Source organism: Ostrea edulis, chromosome 6, assembly GCF_947568905.1.
Source record: "Ostrea edulis chromosome 6, xbOstEdul1.1, whole genome shotgun sequence".
In the NCBI taxonomy this organism is placed as follows: Eukaryota; Metazoa; Mollusca; class Bivalvia; order Ostreida; family Ostreidae; genus Ostrea; species Ostrea edulis.
The window spans coordinates 31,309,886-31,329,035 of NC_079169.1; the positions used below are offsets into that span (position 1 = coordinate 31,309,886).

General features: G+C 36.4%; 1 protein-coding gene across 1 annotated transcript; it reads left to right on the forward strand.

Annotated features, from left to right (window-relative positions):
- The first annotated feature begins 9,389 nt into the window (after positions 1-9,389).
- On the forward strand, positions 9,390-18,204 carry LOC125647104 (uncharacterized). Its single transcript, XM_056141858.1, has 4 exons — positions 9,390-9,444; positions 14,238-15,523; positions 17,188-17,437; positions 17,722-18,204. Exons 1-4 carry the CDS (start codon positions 9,390-9,392, stop codon positions 18,120-18,122), a joined length of 1,992 nt encoding a protein of 663 aa, XP_055997833.1. The 3' UTR covers positions 18,123-18,204.
- The last annotated feature ends 946 nt before the right edge of the window (positions 18,205-19,150 follow it).

Consider the following 19,150-nt stretch of genomic DNA (forward strand, 5'->3'; position numbering starts at 1 on the left):
TCACCAAAGACTACGAAGATATTGTCAATGAGGAACTCCAGCATCTTTTTAATTTCAACTTCAGAGTACTTGTGCGTGGAACCAGAGTGGTGTTTAACAAAATAATTTTTTGGATGACTGATCACTAGATGTGAATATTTCCATTTTCGTTGAAGTAGCAACAATCTATGATGTCAAAAAGTCTAGTATATAAGAGATAAGACATTTCTTAAATCATGACTCTAGTTTTTTCTTTTTTGATTTCGGTTAATTTCTGTCACTTGGTTTTAACTTTTCCAACTCGGTTAATTTATGTGACCTGGTTTTAACTTTTCTAACTCTGTTAATTTCTGTAACTCGGTTTTAACTTTTCTAGCTCGGTTAATTTCTGTGACCTGGTTTTAACTTTTCTAACTCGGTTAATTTCTGTAACCCGGTTTTAACTTTTCTAACTCTGTTAATTTCTGTAACTCGGTTTTAACTTTTCTAACTCGCTTAATTTCTGTTACTCTGTTTTAACTTTTCTAACTCGGTTAATTTCTTTAACTCGGTTTTAACTTTTCTAGCTCGATTAATTTCTGTGACCTGGTTTTAACTTTTCTAACTCGGTTAATTTCTGTGACTTGGTTTTAACTTTTCTAACTCGCTTGATTTCTGTTACTCTGTTTTACTTTTCTAACTCAGTTAATTTCTTTAACTCGGTTTTAACTTTTCTAGCTCGGTTAATTTCTGTGACCTGGTTTTAACTTTTCTATCTCGGTTAATTTCTGTAACTCGGTTTTAACTTTTCTAACTCGGTTAATTTCTGTGACTTGGTTTTAACTTTTCTAACTCGCTTGATTTCTGTTACTCTGTTTTACTTTTCTAACTCAGTTAATTTCTTTAACTCGGTTTTAACTTTTCTAGCTCGGTTAATTTCTGTGACCTGGTTTTAACTTTTCTATCTCGGTTAATTTCTGTAACTCGGTTTTAACTTTTCTAACTCGGTTAATTTCTGTGACCTGGTTTTAACTTTTCTAACTCAGTTAATTTCTGTAACTCGGTTTTAACTTTTCTAACTCGGTTAATTTCTGTTACTCGGTTAGAAAGGTAACAGGCCTTTCTCACCACCTACTTAATCAGGGTTACAAGGTACATGCAACGAGGGTTACAGATCCTTGTTTTAACATCTACTTCTTTTCAAAGTCAGGATTACTAATTGACAATTTTATTTGAAAGAAGAAACATGATATTTTTTACCTTTTACTTAATGTATTGTGGAATGCTTTATATGTCATCGCCTTATATATAAGTAACAAAGCATTGATCTAAGTGGGCTTTTTTATTTATGTATGGTGGGTTTACAGAAAATGTATAAATTTATAATCTAATACAAGTAACACTTCACTCGATGATCTAAGCGACATCTCACAGAGTACAGATGTTCTAAAACACTTTGATCTTTTAAGACATTTTAACCAGTGAATCTCACTGCATGTATTTTGGAGTATATCAACATATTGTCTTAGGTGCTTGTCAATCAATATAAGAAATGTTGCATTCATTTTGAACGTACAAAGAGAGAAAATTTTAAATGAAATAACTTTTTATGAAATTCAGCTGAATCCGCCAATGACGTTTGCTACAATAAAAAGTTGGGTTTTTTTCAATGGCAAAACTGACTGACTGACTGGTTTCTGTCGTGGTTAGCGGTCCTTTCCGCTTTGTTATTTCATTCCTTGAACTCTCCCGGACATTCTTTTTAAAAATGTATTTTACTACATATACTTTGAATTGCTCAAATAAAAACAATTTTGCAAATCTGTTAATCATGTGTTTTGAAAGCGCACGAATAAAAAAATAATGCGTTGAAATCAGCACACAAGTGTTTCTATCGATAAGAAATACATTATTAAATAGTGTTTTATTGAAGCATCCATCTCAAAATATATTGATGAATCAAGTTCGCACCACTTGCTGAAAAGATTCCGGAAATATAATAAAAGAAAGACTCCTCGCCTTAGATGATTCATTCTCTATGAAAGTGATTTCCCCGGATATTTTGTCAACGGTAAGATCATGAAGTTGGCCACATTTAGAAGATTTGAAATTATAAAGAAGTCGTGTTAAAGGTAAGCAGCAAAAAAAAAACAAAAAAAAAAAAAAAAAAAAACTCCTTTGTGTGGATTTCACAGTCATATCAATGTCAGTCAAGCCCCAGAAGATATTCAATTTGAAATATTACACAATTTTAAAAATGTAAAGAAATTGTAAAGAAGTCGTGATAAATGTCAGCAGCAAAACCCCCATCTTTTGTGTGGGTTTCATGCTGTTTTATTCATACAGGTTTAGGTGAATCACTCCACTAAAAATGTTAATGGCTCGTTCATGTACCTTATATGAATTACGATTCCACCACTGATTCAATAAAAGTTTTAAATCTCTTCATATTTACCACACTGTTACATAAATAGTTCAAAATAACACACTCAGTCATAGATCAAAGGTCATAACTAAATATGAATGCATAGACATAACTTATAGCGAGCGAAGTTCGCGTCGCGAAGCGACGCGACGAGCTCGCTCCAATGATTACACATATGAGTCACGTGATTTGCTCTTCATCAGCTGAAAACAGATGAGTATCACCCATAATGCTTCCGAAAAAATGTCGCCGTCACTGCGGAATACTTCATTGACAAACCCGTAATTAAAATAATTAGATTGTTTAGAAAGTACCATAAACATTTTTAAATTCCAGACAAGCTTACTCATAGCTTCAAACATTTTGTTTCTGCTTGGTTTGAGAGAAGAAGAAAAAACATTGCAGCTAATATGACGTCACAATTTGTGACTGTTTACATCAAGCGCGTTATGTTTCCCGCGTTAAATGAAGAGGCGGATAAAAGTCGTGTTGCAAGATGTAAATGAACTTCGCTCGTCTCAACGGTCACACCGTACAGCATATTAGCGAGTGAAGCTCGCGTCGCGACGAGCTCGCTCCAATGATTACACATATGAGTCACGTGATTTGCTCTTCATCAGTTGAAAAAAGATGAGTATCACCCATAATGCTTCCGAAAAAATGTCGCCGTCACTGCGGAATACTTCATTAACAAACCCGTAATTAAAATAATTAGATTGTTTAGAAAGTACCATAAACATTTTTAAATTCCAGACAAGCTTACTCATAGCTTCAAACATTTTGTTTCTGCTTGGTTTGAGAGAAGAAGAAAAAACATTGCAGCTAATATGACGTCACAATTTGTGACTGTTTACATCAAGCGCGTTATATTTCCCGCGTTAAATGAAGAGGCGGATAAAGGTGTGTTGCAAGATGTTAAAATAGGCTTCGCTCGTCTCAACGGTCACACCGTACAACATATTATTTGATTTTTAAAACAATATTTTACTAAGTAAATTATGATAAGGATTCTACACCTGTCTCTTTGATATACCACCTATAATAGTTTAGATAATGCCTTCTGACGTATTTGATATACAGTATGTACAACCTATATTATTATACCTCAGTATGAGAATTCTATGTAACGCGTAATCTGATTGGTCTAGACAGTCACGTGCCAGGGAAGACAAAACTTCATATCTCCCTCTCAAACATCATATCTCCCTATCATATTTACCGCTTGGGCAGCCTCGTGCATTTTCCATAAATTTAACGTCAAAGTAGACGAAGGGTATTATGACGTCACAATAAGTCCGAGTTATTCTACTTTCATAGTTCGTAAGGCACAAAATATGCGGGTCTCTGATATACAGTTTTAAAATCGACTGATTTTGGTTGATATAAAAACATGCAAGTAAATCAGCATTCAAGGACAATGGAAATACAAAAAACTGGTTATCATATCACTGTGTTTCGCTGTTTGTACCTTCTATATATACGTTGACGGCGCGGTGTTACTGTTAGGGCAATCTCAGCTAGATACATGTACGATATATAGATGAGTGAACTCCAATTTCAAATACAATTTTGTGGTCTTGCTTTGTTTCGGTATAATAAACAATTTATTGCATGAAAGTTCGGGAGATATGAAGATTTATTCACCCAAGAAAAATCATGTTCCCCGAGGGCAACGCCCGAGGGGAATATGATTTTTCTAGGGTGAATAAATCTTCTTATTATATAGCTAATAAATAGTCTAATATAAAATTTGCGTAAAATCTAGAGAATGTTAGCGTTCAATATCCTGAGAATTTATTGAACGCTAACTTTACATTGCGTAAATTGTATGCGCCCGAAACATTTCGAGTATGAGCGTTCAATATTGACGTTACCGTAACGACGTAAACAAGCCAAAATGGCAGACGACGGTCCTCCGAATTTGACAGAGCCGGTATTTGATATTTACTTAAGCATTATGTTTTACTGTACATAAATTATGATGTCCCCATTTACAAAATCAGTTTGCTTCATGCATTAATGACAGGTTAAATATTGAACAGTTAAGAAATGCATGCTGTTATTGCACACTGGCAATATTGATGAATTCTCGTCTATTTTGGAGTAGTTTGAGTTAAAATGGATATAACTTAACAACCAAATACTTTAGCTATATAATAAAAGGGTTATTGAACTTATATAGGTGAATATTGGCACTCGTCGGCTGTCAAAATGCACTCGCAAGCTCGTGCATTTTCACAGCCAACTCATGCCAATATTCACTGATATAAGTTCAATAACCCTATAATATCTCCCTCACTATCATGCAATAAATGTATAATAGTTTAGATGATGCCTCCTGACGTATTTGATATCACACAGTAATGCATATCAAACTGATGTCGAGTTTTGTCTCATGTATTTCTATATTCATCTTCCGGTATATTACATGTGCAAAGTTTTAACTCTATTAACGTATGTAAATATTTTAATTCTTATTCACTATTTCTAACATATTCAGTTGCTCATTTATGAAACATTGTGCACCAGATGAAGAAGAGAGAGTCGTTTATTACTATCACGTGATATCTATACTCCGTTTACATTCTTATACAAATATATCTCGCTTTACCTGTACATAGCTCGATTTTGCATATTACAACGTAAAATATTGGTCATAAGAAACTCAACACTTACAGATTGATATCACCCAAAATGCCTAAAAATAACGCTGCATGTTGTACATGATGTATCTGGGCCCTTATTCACAAAATATCTTATGACTAAGCTGAAAAAAATAATCTGTCTGACAATTAAATACCGAACACAAGGTCATAAGTATGTATTCAAGGTTAACAAACCATGGGTGCACTTTACATATTAATTAAGAAGTCTACAAGTAATGAACAATAAGAAAATCAAAGTGTTTGTAGTATAAATTTTGATCTTAGTCGTAAGATATTTTGTGAATAGGATAACTGGTTACTAGAGCGCTCGCTTGGCAATAGAAATGTCCCGGATTGTATCTGGTGACCAGGGAGCTCGCTTGTCAATAGAAATATCCCGTATTATATCTGGTGACTAGGGAGCTCGCTTAGCAATAGGAAGCTCTCGGGTTGTATCTGGTGACTAAGGACGATCGCTTGGCAATAGAAATGTCCCGGATTGTTTCTGGTGACTAGGGAGCTCGCTTGGCAATAGGAGGGTTCTAGGTTGTATCTGGTGACTAGGGATGCTCGCTTGGCAATAGGAAGGTCCCGGGTTGTATCTGGTGACTAGGGACGCTCGCTTGGCAATAGGAAGGTCCCGGATTGTTTCTGGTGACTAGGGACGCTCACTTGGTAATAGAAATGTCCCGGATTGTATCTAGTGACTAGGGAGCTCGCTTGGCAATAGAAATATCCCGTATTATATCTGGTGACTAGGGAGCTCGCTTAGCAATAGGAAGCTCTCGGGTTGTATCTGGTGACTAAGGACGATCGCTTGGCAATAGAAATATCCCGGATTGTTTCTGGTGACTAGGGAGCTCACTTGGCAATAGGAAGGTTCCGGGTTGTATCTGGTTACTAGAGACGCTCGTTTGGCGATAGGAAGGTCCCGGGTTGTATCTAGTGACTAGGAAGCTCGCTTGGCAATAGGAAGGTTCCGTATTATATCTGGTGACTAGGGACGCTCGTTTGGCGATAGAAAGGTCCCAGGTTGTATCTGGTGACTAGGGACGCTCGCTTGGCAATAGGAAGGTCCCGGGTTGTATGTGATGACTAGGGACGCTCGCTTGGCAATAGGAAGGTCCCGGGTTGTATCTGGTGACTAGGGGCGCTGGCTTGGCAATAGAAATGCCCGGATTGCATCTGGTGACAAGGGAGCTCGCTTGGCAATATAAATGTCCCGGATTGTATTTGGTGACTAAGGGCGCTGGCTTGGCAATAGAAATGCCCGGATTGTATCTGGTGACTAGGGAGCTCGCTTGGCAATAGAAATGTCCCGGATTGTTTATGGTGACTAAGGACGCTCGCTTGGCAATAGGAATGTCCCAGATTATATCTAGTGACTAGGGACGTTCACTTCGCAATAGGAAGTTCCCGGGTTGTATCTGGTGACTAGGGACGCTCGCTTGGCAATAGGAAGGTCCTGAATTGTTTCTGGTGACTAGGGACGCTTGCTTGGCAATAGAAATGTCCCGGATTGTATCTGATGGCTAGGGACGCTCGCTTGGCAATAGCAAGGTCCCGGATTGTGTCTGGTGAATAGGGAGCTCGCTTGGCAATAGGAAGGTCCCGGGTTCGATTCTCGATCCCTATGCCTTGTCAATCCTAACAAGTTTAATGTGGGTAGTGACTGTTCCTTCACCAAGCATCCGACATTAAAAGTGGAAGTCATAGGTATTTCAAATATGACATTAAAAATGGAGGGTAGGTTTTTTTTTACGATAAAGAACCCCAATGTATAGGAATTTTTTAAGGGATTTTTTTTTTTATCACTTTGCATAAAACTGACCCAGATGATATGTTTTAGATTATTTTTTCTAAGCTGAAAATTGCCATGGAAACGTTTCTTCTACAGGACTCGTGTTTGGTGTTAAGATGTTGGTGGGTCAGGCTAGGGATTATCGTCGTTAACTAGTTCAAAGCTTCATCTGTTTTCTCAAACACCATTATGTACTACAGTCCCTGGCTGTTCCAAACACCATTATGTACTACAGTCCCTGGCTGTTCCATTGGTGTCATTTCAATCTGCACCTCAACCTTGAATAATTAGTGGCTGAATAAATGATATGTGAATTTAAAAAATAACAAACACGATGTGTTTGTGAAACATTGATACCCAGTATGGCCAAATTCCAAGTTAAACAATGTTGATACAAAAACAAGGAAAATATGTGAAATATGAAGGCCGTATCACCATCCATTCAACGGCTGTTCAAAAGTTATGGCCAGGGTTTAAGTTATTGCGGACAAACAGATCGATCAAAAACGCTATCATCCATTACGGGGGCTTAAAAATCACAAAACACTATTAGATGATAGTGCATGATGAAATAAATAAATGTTGCAGTATGTTAAAGTGACAGCGATTTCCCCCATAAAATAGCGATGTGAAAAATATTTATAATGTCCTATCCCAGAATTCAGCTCATCGATAACAATCTATCAAGTTTGCACTTCCCGAGAAGGAAAGATAACCCCGAGAAATTTGCTCTCTTAAGATGCACGATGCTTTTACCTCGGATACTTTGTCAGCAGATGACAGCAGAATTTCAGTAACACTCAGACCACGCTCCGTCATTTTCGTGCTGTTTTAAAGGGCATTAGCTGAGAAAGTGATGGCAACCATTTGTTTCTCAAAATATCTCAGTGGCAAAGGAATATATACATATTATTAATAACTATAATAAAAACAAAAGAAACCCAATAAAACTACGTTAGATAAACATGAAAGGAAGAATTATTGTCCAGTAAGACAATAATTATCAAATCACCAAAATAACATATCCATGTGCATGTTTTGATTGATATAATGAAATACTGGTGATGTACATGAGATATAAGATATAAAAATATGATAGAGCGATTTTTATTGAATTCAATTTTGGTGACAGATAGTGCTCCTTTAAAGGGTATCGAGGTGTCATTTTGTCACCAAAAATTGAATTTAATAAAAATTGCTCTGTATTATATATTTCAATATTTACATTCACTGAATCTTTTCTCTTATATTACTTTTGAAATTGACATTACTTTCATCATGCAATAAATATATATTTGTAGCAAACTAGTTCGATCTGGTTTTCTAGTACCACCTGTCTGCAAAATCATTACCAAATATGGAGTGTCATCAAGGTGAACGTAACACATGGGTCAATCATATAATTATTTTAAATCTTAATTCTATTTTATATTTTTGATAATGCATAAAAATATAAACATCAACAATAAAATGTATTCTTTCTTTGTTGTTTCATCGGGTGATGAAGGTAGCAATCATTGCAGAAAAAAGCATGCATTTTTCTGCAATGCTAGATACCTTCATCACCCGATGAAACAACAAAGAAAGCATTTTATTGTTTAGTAATAACACCAGTAATTAATCATTTCAAACACTTGAATGTGTAATTTTGGTGATTAAATAAATATTGCTTTGCAAGATGATAATTCTTCTTTTTATAGTTTCTTTCACTAAAAGTTATTATCTAACATAGCTTTGTTAGGTTTCTCTTCTTTTTTGTACTAAATAAATGTTTTTATTAGTCATTCATTAAAATATATGTTCCTAAGCCATTGAGATATTTTGAGAAAAAAAAGGTTGCCATCACTTTCACAGCTAATGTCCCTTTGAAAATATGCCACCGTCAGTTTTGCATCCAAAAGACATACAATACGAATTCTATTGAAATTGAAAGGACAGTATGTACACGCGCACCTGTTCAATACAATTTCTTTATGCGGAGCTTGTGCAGTTTATCCATGACTGTTAGTGAGAGGGTAGTCTGAATTTATTAGCCACAGAATAAACGATAATTTATATCCTCCGAATAAAAAAGTTAAAACAATAACGATTTTATAAGCTTTGTGTTGTAACACAAGAAAATTTCGGAACAAAAAATAATTCATCATTGATTGATTTGTCGAAAACCGATAATTTATAATTAATTTGCAATAATTGATTAGAAAATACCAGTGGGTTTAAAATACCAATCGTTCTGCACATAAGTCATCGCTATTTCAAAGTCTTCATTGAGTTTTAAAAGAAAGACGACTTTTCCCCCCAAGTGCTCACCAGAATATTTTTACTATTCTTCTTCTTTAGTATTTATAATATTCTGTTTCCAAACAGTCTGTAAACATTTTTTTTTATTAACGACAGAATGCGACATGGAGTCAATCAATTAGTAATCCATTTGCATAAAATGTTTACACTGCATATTAATTTGAGACGAACAAACACTGTTTGATAAATAATCTTGACGGTTCCGACTCATACCATAGAATCACTCAGAAAGAAATGGAATGAGGATATTTGATAGAGTATGGACTATCTGAAATTTCTTCCAGTGGTTTGCTGTTGCTTAACTGCAGTTACAGGTATGGGGTCAGCCAAAACTTATGCTTTGGAAAAAAAATGGATGACGCAAATCCTTCGTTGAAAGTATCCTCCATTTAATCATTTTATCCGTTGAGAAGGGATATCTCTCACGCAACATTAAAAAAAATCAATTGTTTTCCAGAATCTTATTAAAATTACGAGGTAATGAATATCAATATTTTTTAGCATTAACGAATTACCATAGATATAGGCAAAACCTTTGTTTACATGTATATGAAATTGAAAGCGGTTACCTATCAAAATACCGACATTTACGATAATTTTTATTTTGCGCCTTGCAGTTCGCGACTCATTTTTGATAAAATTACTGACGCTGATTTTTTCGATGAAATGTCATTCGCGAAATATCATAACCACCGAAATAATCAGGCTTTATGGTACTATACATGACATGTATGTTGATATATTTTACGATCATGAGTTTAAAGGTGTCTTCTTCTCATATTTACTGGACGCGTTGATATATTATATTTCGCCTGCACCAATTATAGCATGTATACATTTTCCTGAAACGTGGAAATGTGGGTTTCACGGTTCTTGCTTTTGTGTCAAGGTCATTTTGATGTCACACACTTTTCAATTCAAAGAACCTAGAAATTCCATATTTAGAGTATATAAAAATTGTATATACTAGTGATTCGTTACAAATTTTGTCTTAATTTACACCATAATCACTATGTATAAAAATATTTTTGTTCGTTTGAAGATTTAATAAAGACAGGTAAACACAATAAGATAGTACGGGAAACCGAATTTACTCTGATAATTTTAGATTTCGGCATGTCGATTGTTATATTTGGCAGAATTCAATATCTTTTTTGGAAAGTTATCACTGATGCAATAAGGTACACAATGACACAAAATGAAATAGGGGCATCTACACCCTGAAATAGTTTCTCAAATCTGTACACCGATTTAATCATAAAAGATATGATGATATATGATAGGTATATAGGCCAAAAAAGGCAGAAAATGTGCAAATTTGGATGAAAATATAATTTTCAAAAAAGTTATTTCAACACATACACTGTATAAGCAAAAGACTCTGGCAGATTTGAACTCGAGATCTGCGGTTCACCAACCCAATGCTTTAACCACTGAGCTACGATGATAGACATTCGAAACAATCGATGAAAATAATTTAAATCGCCATCTTGTGACGTAGTGTCATAAAGAGTATAAGTCAATAAGCTTTAGTGTAGTGAGCTACCTTAATTGTTTCCTTTGGAAAAGATTAGCAGTAGGGCATATAGAATGACGCACAAAAGGTAGTGAATTCAAGATATCATACAAATTTACTATACCAGCTGTTATTTTTGTCAGACATGATATATTTTTTCATGATTTTGAAAATCTTTCTTTAATTTTGTTCAATTGGAGCTTATACTTCCGGTGATATTTCACTATACGCATCCCGTGGGGATCCGGGTTAGAATAGGTCCTCAGTACCCCCTTGCTTGTCGTAAGAGGCAATTAAATGGGGCGGTCCTTCGGATGAGACCGCAAAAACCGAGGTCCCGCGTCACAGCAGGTGTGGCACGATAAAGATCCCTCCCTGCTCAATGGCCATAAGCGCCGATCATAGGCCTAAATTTTGCAGCCCTTCACCAGCAGTGGTGACGTCTCCATATGAGTGAAATATTCTCGAGAGGGACGTAAAACAATATTCAATCAATCAATCAATCACTATACGCCGTGATTCACCGAAAATATAGTCCCCTATAACTCAATTTCCCAGACCACATTTTACTATTTTTAGCGCCAGAGGGGAAGGCAACCTAAAAATGTTTACATGATAAATGATAGCAGTAATTATATGATAAAAATTTGTCATACTGTTCTGTTGATATACGGCCTAGATAAGCTTCAGTACTAATTTGAAAACGTTAAAAATATTTATAGAGGTTGCCATGATGTGGAACTCTTTTGTATTCAAGACCACAAAAATCCGGGACATTTCTATTGCCAAGCAAGCGTCCCTAGTCACCAGAAACAATTCAGGACCTTCCTATTGCCAAGCGAGCGTCCCTAGTCACCAGATACAACCCGGGAACTTCCTATTGCGAAGTGAACGTCCCTAGTCACTAGATATAATCTGGGACATTCCTATTGCCAAGCGAGCGTCCTTAGTCACCATAAACAATCCGGGACATTTCTATTGCGAAGGGGAGATGTAAACTTTTATTTTTGAAATTTCTGACACAACCAAGTCATCTGAAAAGAAAAGACTTGCGTAATGACAAGCTGAGGTTCGAGACATTTGTATGAGGAAAGGTGTACCATCTGCCTGCTCTACGACTCGACTGAACATCTTCTTTTCTTAATTTCCTCTTGCGAAAGAACGGGCTCAAATCTATACGACTCTAAACTTACTGTTTGTGAGATTCTAAGATCATCAAAGAAGTGTATGTGGTAGATTTTATGAATAAATAGGTTGATGCCTTCCTGTCAAGCAGTTAATTACACTTGTCATGTTTGCAGTGCTGCTGAGGAAATAAACCGAAACCGACAGTGTGACATCATCAATTAAACTCCAATGGCCACTCTCTTAGCGGCGGGTAATTTAAGATATGATAAATCAATATTGATTTAACCATTAAGCAAGGATTTTTGTTGTCAAATCATTCCTTGACAGTACAAAAGCATACAATGAGTTCATGTAAGATGCGTTATATTTATCTTCTGTTGAAAAGATCACTTTACGTCTTATAAACCATTCAATCTATGTTCATCCAGACTGGTCCTAACTAGTCTAATCCTGGCTTCACTTTAATTCCATGCTAACAAATTCAGTTGTTTTTCTGCATCTGGTAATGTACACCAATCAAATGTAAGATGCTCCTTATCAGTCAAAAGATTTAATAAATAAAAAGCTGATTGAAATAGTCTCTGAGAATTAAATGCTAGATTGTGTAGATAATACATGAAGAATGATTGCTTGTCTTTTCATCGTGTTTATGTCCATCCATGCGTGACTTTTGATAGAAACACTGTGTATACCGTTTAGGTGTTTATGACGTAATCATCCACAAGACACCGCTTTATAAACATCAAAGTTTTTGTCAATCTATAAGTTAATTAAACTGTACATATTCGACCCCTCTCCCCGGGGAAAAAGTACTGGATCCCTGTATAAAGAGATATGCATATTTGCGATTTTAATAAAAGATATTAGGTTGTTTTGGTTTTTTTAAATACCGAAACATGGCGTCCTTAAAAATTAATAACTAAGGTTACAAATAAACTGCAACATATACAATTAATAATTAAGGTTACAAATAAACTGCCACATATACAATCTACTTTCCTGTACTTACAGCGGCTGACTTCATTCAATTGTCACCTCCATTTTATACATGTATCTAATTTATAAGCACTATCACATGGAAGACTGTTATAGATTTATTCAAATAGCATTAATACATGGTTTAACACTTTTATGAAAATGCCACATTTAGTTGAGCTGGGTATAATGTGTTTGTTCTTATACGTCCCATTCGACGTCTGGAGTGATGCCTGAGTAGTTGTACTGAATTTAAAAAGCCAACATTCCGACTATCACCGAACAGTCAACTATGTATTCATTGTTTGTTTTTCATTGGGTTTTTTTTTGTTGTTGTTGAAAATATATCTTTAATAACATTAGTAAATTAAAAAAGAAATATCTGTTTCATATTTTGGATGTTTTACTGAACAGCAAATTAACAACCCAACTTAATGACAAACGGGATGATTTCAGCTTCTCCATCATCTAATTCCAATATATATGTAGAAACATTCCATTATCACCTGCGTATGGTGTTCGTCTCCTAACTGATTCGATACGTTAGAGCAAATTCTAAGTATGATCAATTTCGAAACCGAGGCATGCTACTCACAAATACGTTGATGCTACAGGAGTTTCAACAGCATCATTTAAAGCCAGCATGTCCAGGGGCCCGTGCTTGCCTGTTCTCGATTTTGTGGTCTTTTAAGGATTCACGATAATCACCTTTTTCATAAGTAGAGTTTTATTGACAAAAACTATAACTTATCTATGCTTATGTTTATTGCTGAATTTCAAAAGATCGACACCTATTCCAGATTCTAGAAATTGTGCGTAGAAATATAAGACGAATTAAAACATTGTTACAATCGTGGAAGAATAAATAAACGCCCTCTTGCAAAACTGATCGATTTAATCAACGTTATAAATTCTAAGAATAATTCCAAAGTTAAACCCGGCTATCTGTGGGTTTGATCATCGTCTGCTACTAAGCGTAAACATAAACGATTTGGAGAGTATCATGTAAAGGTTGCTACTAAACATGAACACGCGGAATGTTCTTAATTCTATCATGTAAGAACTGTTACTGAACGTAAAGAATGCATATTTGTTGTGTTCTAAACTATAAAAGTTTCAAGTGCAAAAAGGTTCGCTTCTGCTTACATGTACTTACAAGTCATGTAAATTTAATCTATTTCACTTTCATTATTATTTAACATTGATTTAGATAATTCAAAATCGGTCAATCCCCTATCGTTATAAATTGATTACTTTAAATGAGGTTTTTCAGTGATAGTGCGCATCATGGACTATGCTAGCACGGTGGCAGTTCATAACGTTATATTCACTGCAACACCTCATTTGTTTCTTCAATATTGGCAATTCCAGCGGTGTTTATGATTAAATCTTGATAATTAGCATAGAAATGATGATATTCCTCAGAGTTTTATATTTGAAGAAAAAACATGTCAGTTATATATTATAGCATTGTTTTTTCTTTTTAAGCCAAAACAAGTGACCACACTGGAAGTCATTTCATCGTAGCGTTCTTTAGGGACTTAGATCTGACGAAGCTGGACGCTTATATGATTATTGCAGCAGTGCACGACGTAAACGTTACATTGAACATGACGTACCGGGAACAGAGAAACACTCATTTGTCCTCTCTACAAGTGAGTCCGGGGATTGTGGAACATATCAATTTTAAAGAACAATACGGGAATATCAACATGCCTTTTCCAGTTCTTCGAATAGAAGCATCACATCCGGTGAGCATTACAGCATTCGTCGATGGTTCTAAGTCAGCAGCGTCTTATCTTGTATTCCCGCTAGATGTCGCAGGTTTAGAATACAGATTGATGCCTTTTTGCAAAAAGGAAAACGGTATGTGCGTTTGTGCCATTGTAACCTTAGAGGAAAATACAATGATTATCTTAGAGAATGAAAATCATGGTAACATATCTGTTTACACTGCAGACCATGCGGTGGGGGAGGAAACAAGTGATTATTTGTCTCTACCACGTAGTAAGATTAATTTTATCTCCAAAACCATTTATAGTCACGTCTCGTTGGAAAGTCACGATGATTTTAGTGGACTTTTACTGCGGGCCAATAGTTCTGTAGTTGTATTTTGTGGTGGTACAAAACAGGACGCAACAATGTCAATGGAGCAAATTCCCGCTATCCCTTACTATGGTCGGGTTTTCTATACATTCCCAATTGCTTACCACGCGATGCCTCCCTCTAAACTCCGATTCATATCTCACTACAACTGCACTACCATTGAGACGGTGAAAGGTAAATTCAAGTTAGATGCAGGAGAAATTCAGGAAATTAACACCACCAAGGTCGTTGCCAGCCAAATATTCTCCGACAAACCCATCGCAATTCTGCAAATATTCTCTGGAGCTATACCCAAAGTCAGGGTCACCAGCTATCAAGAGGGCATGCTACTGTTGCCCGCCATTGACCAGTACATCTCAACAGTGATTATTCCGCGTCGGAAAAAGAAGGACTCCGCCGCGAGGATGGCAATGTTCGTGGGCTTGATATCTGATGTGTGCTATTCTTTCGCGACATTTTCAGGGAATAAACGTGTTTCCAGAAAAACGTTAAGCAATGGAATAATCCGGGAGATCGACGACAATGGGATGTCAATAAAACTCACGCGGGACTGTGATTGCCAAAAATGCAGAGATGAGCATACTTTTGGAGGGTACACCTTTCGTAGAAATACTCATGGCACCGAGGCATCCTTTAGTGTGGTGGGATACAGATTTAGATCTAAAGAGGCAAGTAACTACATTGTATCAGTTACATTTAATTTTTTGTCTTCAGTATATTAATGGTTGAAGAACTAACACTGTATTTGTTGAGGACCTCTTTAGAAGAGATACAACTACACGGAGAGATGAAAGTACCAATAATTAGTTGGTAAATATTCAAGAAAGAAGTACGTTATGACGAGATAATGAATGAATATATAGGTAATCAAAGTGACGTTCATCGTCACACAAAAACAAGGGTTACACAAAGCATGATCTCCCCTCACAACGTGGCATATCGCAAGATATTACTCCTCCAAGCGCTCTCAAAATCAGAAACACTTGAAATTTTCATTTCATTAAGTTTGCCTTTCACATATGATGTTGAAAACCAATAGGCACCAAGATTTCTATACATAGTACCAATCCTAAAAGTTTGTTAATTTTGAATGAAAATGTAGCTTAAATCTTTTCCATGAGAAATTTCGAAATTTCCTTCAAGCGACACCGACTTTTCACATGCAATATTGAAAACCAAGTAGGAGTTAAATATATCACAAAATGTATCATTCATGCACGTCTGAGAAACTTTGGATTAAAAATGTGTTTTAAATCATAGATGCTAACGGCAAACTAACAACTCAACTTTATGACAAACGTGATGTTTCAGCTTCTCCATCGTCAACTTCCCATACTCGCTCATCTTAATGACAAACGGGATGATTTCACTTCTCCATCGTCAACTTCCCACATTTATGTAGCAATATTCCATTATCACCTGCATATGGTGTTTATGTCTCTCAAGTGATTCGATAAGCAAGAGCGTGCTCTGCTTATGATCAGTTTTTAAATCGAGGGAGGCTACTGACAAACAATTTGACGTTGCAGGGGTTTCAACAGTCTCGTTTAAAGCTAGCATTTCGTAAATTCTATGGTCGTTATAATGATCTCGTCTGCCAATACGACCTATCTTTGGGTCAAATGCTGTCTGACGTGTTTCATACCAATTGCTAGGCTATTCTTCGCACACTGATTTTGACTACGTATTTATTCGTTATAGGGCTCATGTCGGGTGTTGCCTGTCGACAGGGGATGTTTACTACTCCTAAGCACCTGATCTCACGTCTGGTATATCCAGGGGTCTGTAATTACCCAACTCTTAACTTTGTATTCCTTATAGGAATTATGAGATCGATCCCTGTTCGTTATTTTCACCTTTTCATCTTGTACATCAAAACTTTCGGAGCAGTATTCAAATATCTTGGCTTTAATCATGAACACCATTAGGAACTTGGATCTCTATGTAAAATAAATTCCGGAATGTTGGGTTAGAAATGTAAAATTTAATCTTCTCCACAAGAAAGTTAGAGTTCCATTTCAATGACTTTGACATTTCAATTATGATCATGAAAATTAATAGGAAGTAAGGACTATATACACGATGTCACTCCTACAAGTCTAACGAAATTTTGATGGAGAATGTAGCTTAAATACTGTTCACAAAACTTTCATAAAATCCAAACGAACAAACAAATGTACAGTCAAGATACTATATCTGTCTGTCGCTCGTTGCGAGGGGATGGTAAAATATGAACATAAATGTACGAGAAAGTTAAGAAATTCCTCCGCTGCGAGTGAAGATTAAAATATGGCGTTTAATTTTAATAACGAACGTTTATTTCTCGTTGCAGAATGAAACTCGGGGATATTTTTCAGAGCCATGTAGAAACAGGAAAGACCTCGCTGACGCTACCACAAAATCTACAGCACAAGCACCACCTTCAGCCGTAAAGACGGAACCTACAACCAAAACACCGCCTTTAACCGTAAAACCGGAACCTACGACACAAGCACCGCCTTCAACCATAAAGCCGGTTAAAACTACCAAGGATCAGAGCACCTCATTGGTTACCATGAAATCTAAAACAACAGAATTTTTTGGTAAGAAAATGTGATAAAAAATAAGTAAAAGTGAAAACACCCGCATCTATAATTATGAAACAAATCTCCCAGAGAAGTCTGAAAAGGTTAGGGATCAGGAATTTCTCCTATCTTTTTTTCTTCTTTTAATTTTATGTTCAATTCTTGGAAAATCCATGTGTTCATTGCAACTATCCAGAAACGATCGTGAACAACCCGCAATCCCACTATTTCTGTCCTTTGAAATTGTTAAATTATTTTTGGATTGATTGACTGATTGGACTTGCGTATTATTAAATTTATAGGATCACCCACCGTCACGGGTAAAGAGAGTGAACAATCTACTATTTCAACATCTGCCACGATTACACACTGTTCCAAGTGTAAATGTCAACCCGAGTCAACCCCTACTGGTCATTATAAGACAGAAAAAGAACTTCTTGAAAAAATCAAGGAGATTAAGAGGGAACTGACTATTAAAAAAATTAGCCTATCTTCATATCGCAGAAGGAAAACGAGCGCAGGTGACGGACGAATTTCCGCTAAGGGAATAGGACTGCTAGGCGCGACCATTCTCTGTTCTGTCGCCTCTTTCGTCGTTATCATGGACTTCCCCACACTTGCTCACCAGATGGCAGTGCTGTGGAGAAATGCATACGGGCGAGGTGTCCGTGCTGTGCGTGGATGTGTAGGAGGAGAACCATGAATTTGACATGGTTTATACGGGCACGTGTTTTGCTTTACAAACGACGTGGAGCTCAGATTAAAACTTTTAAGACATTCACAAATATTTTGTATCATCTATCAATCAGATAATGAAAATGAGAAAAGTGGTACTATGAATCAGCCGATTTGCGAAATGATTCTGGAAAATAGAAGTTCTTTTAGAAATTCATGGGCGAGAGAGAAAGAGAGAGAAAGTATAATTTTGACCTCACAGCAGGGCATACAGGGCAACATCCTGCATCGGCCATAATTGAGAAATCGGGAAACCTCGGTAGTAGATTTGCAGCCTGGAACCTCAGAAGGGTTCTTTATCGTATCAGCGTCTACCGTGACACAGAACTCTGTTTTTGCGTGGACCTCTGAAACACCCTTGATTTTCACTTCTAAGGCCAGGCGCTTGGGGACATTCATATCTAAGTATCATAGTGAACCCAAGCATATGACACCAACAGTGAATAAAGAGGTAGGTTCACATACAGTACAATCCGGCTCTGGAACTTCTTCGAGACTTCAAAATCATTGATTGCAGGTAAAGAAACCACAAGTTATTTAGTATAGAATCATTCTGTAAACTCTGGACATTTATGATTTTACTCACAAAGTGAATAAAAGTGCGAAACACTTTTATGTTATAATAAGTTTATGAGTAAAATGTCCTGAGTTTACACATCGATAAATTCTTCAAAAAGATTGACTGATTCCTTTAATTCCAATTCGTTCACTGTATTAACAATTAGTTTCCCCGCTGAGTCACAGTACATTTACGTTACTTGTTTTCAGGAGTGTATGATCCCGTGGGGATCAGGGTTAGAACAGATCCTCAGTACCCCTTACTTGTCGTAAGAGGCAACTAAATGGGGCGGTCCTTCGGATAAGACCCCCCCCCCCCCCCCCAAAAAAAAACGAGGCCCTGTGTCACAGCAGGTGTGGCACGATGAAATATCTCTTTCTGTTCGAAGGCCGTAAGCGCCGAGCATAGGCCTAAATTTTGCAGCCCTTCACCAGCAA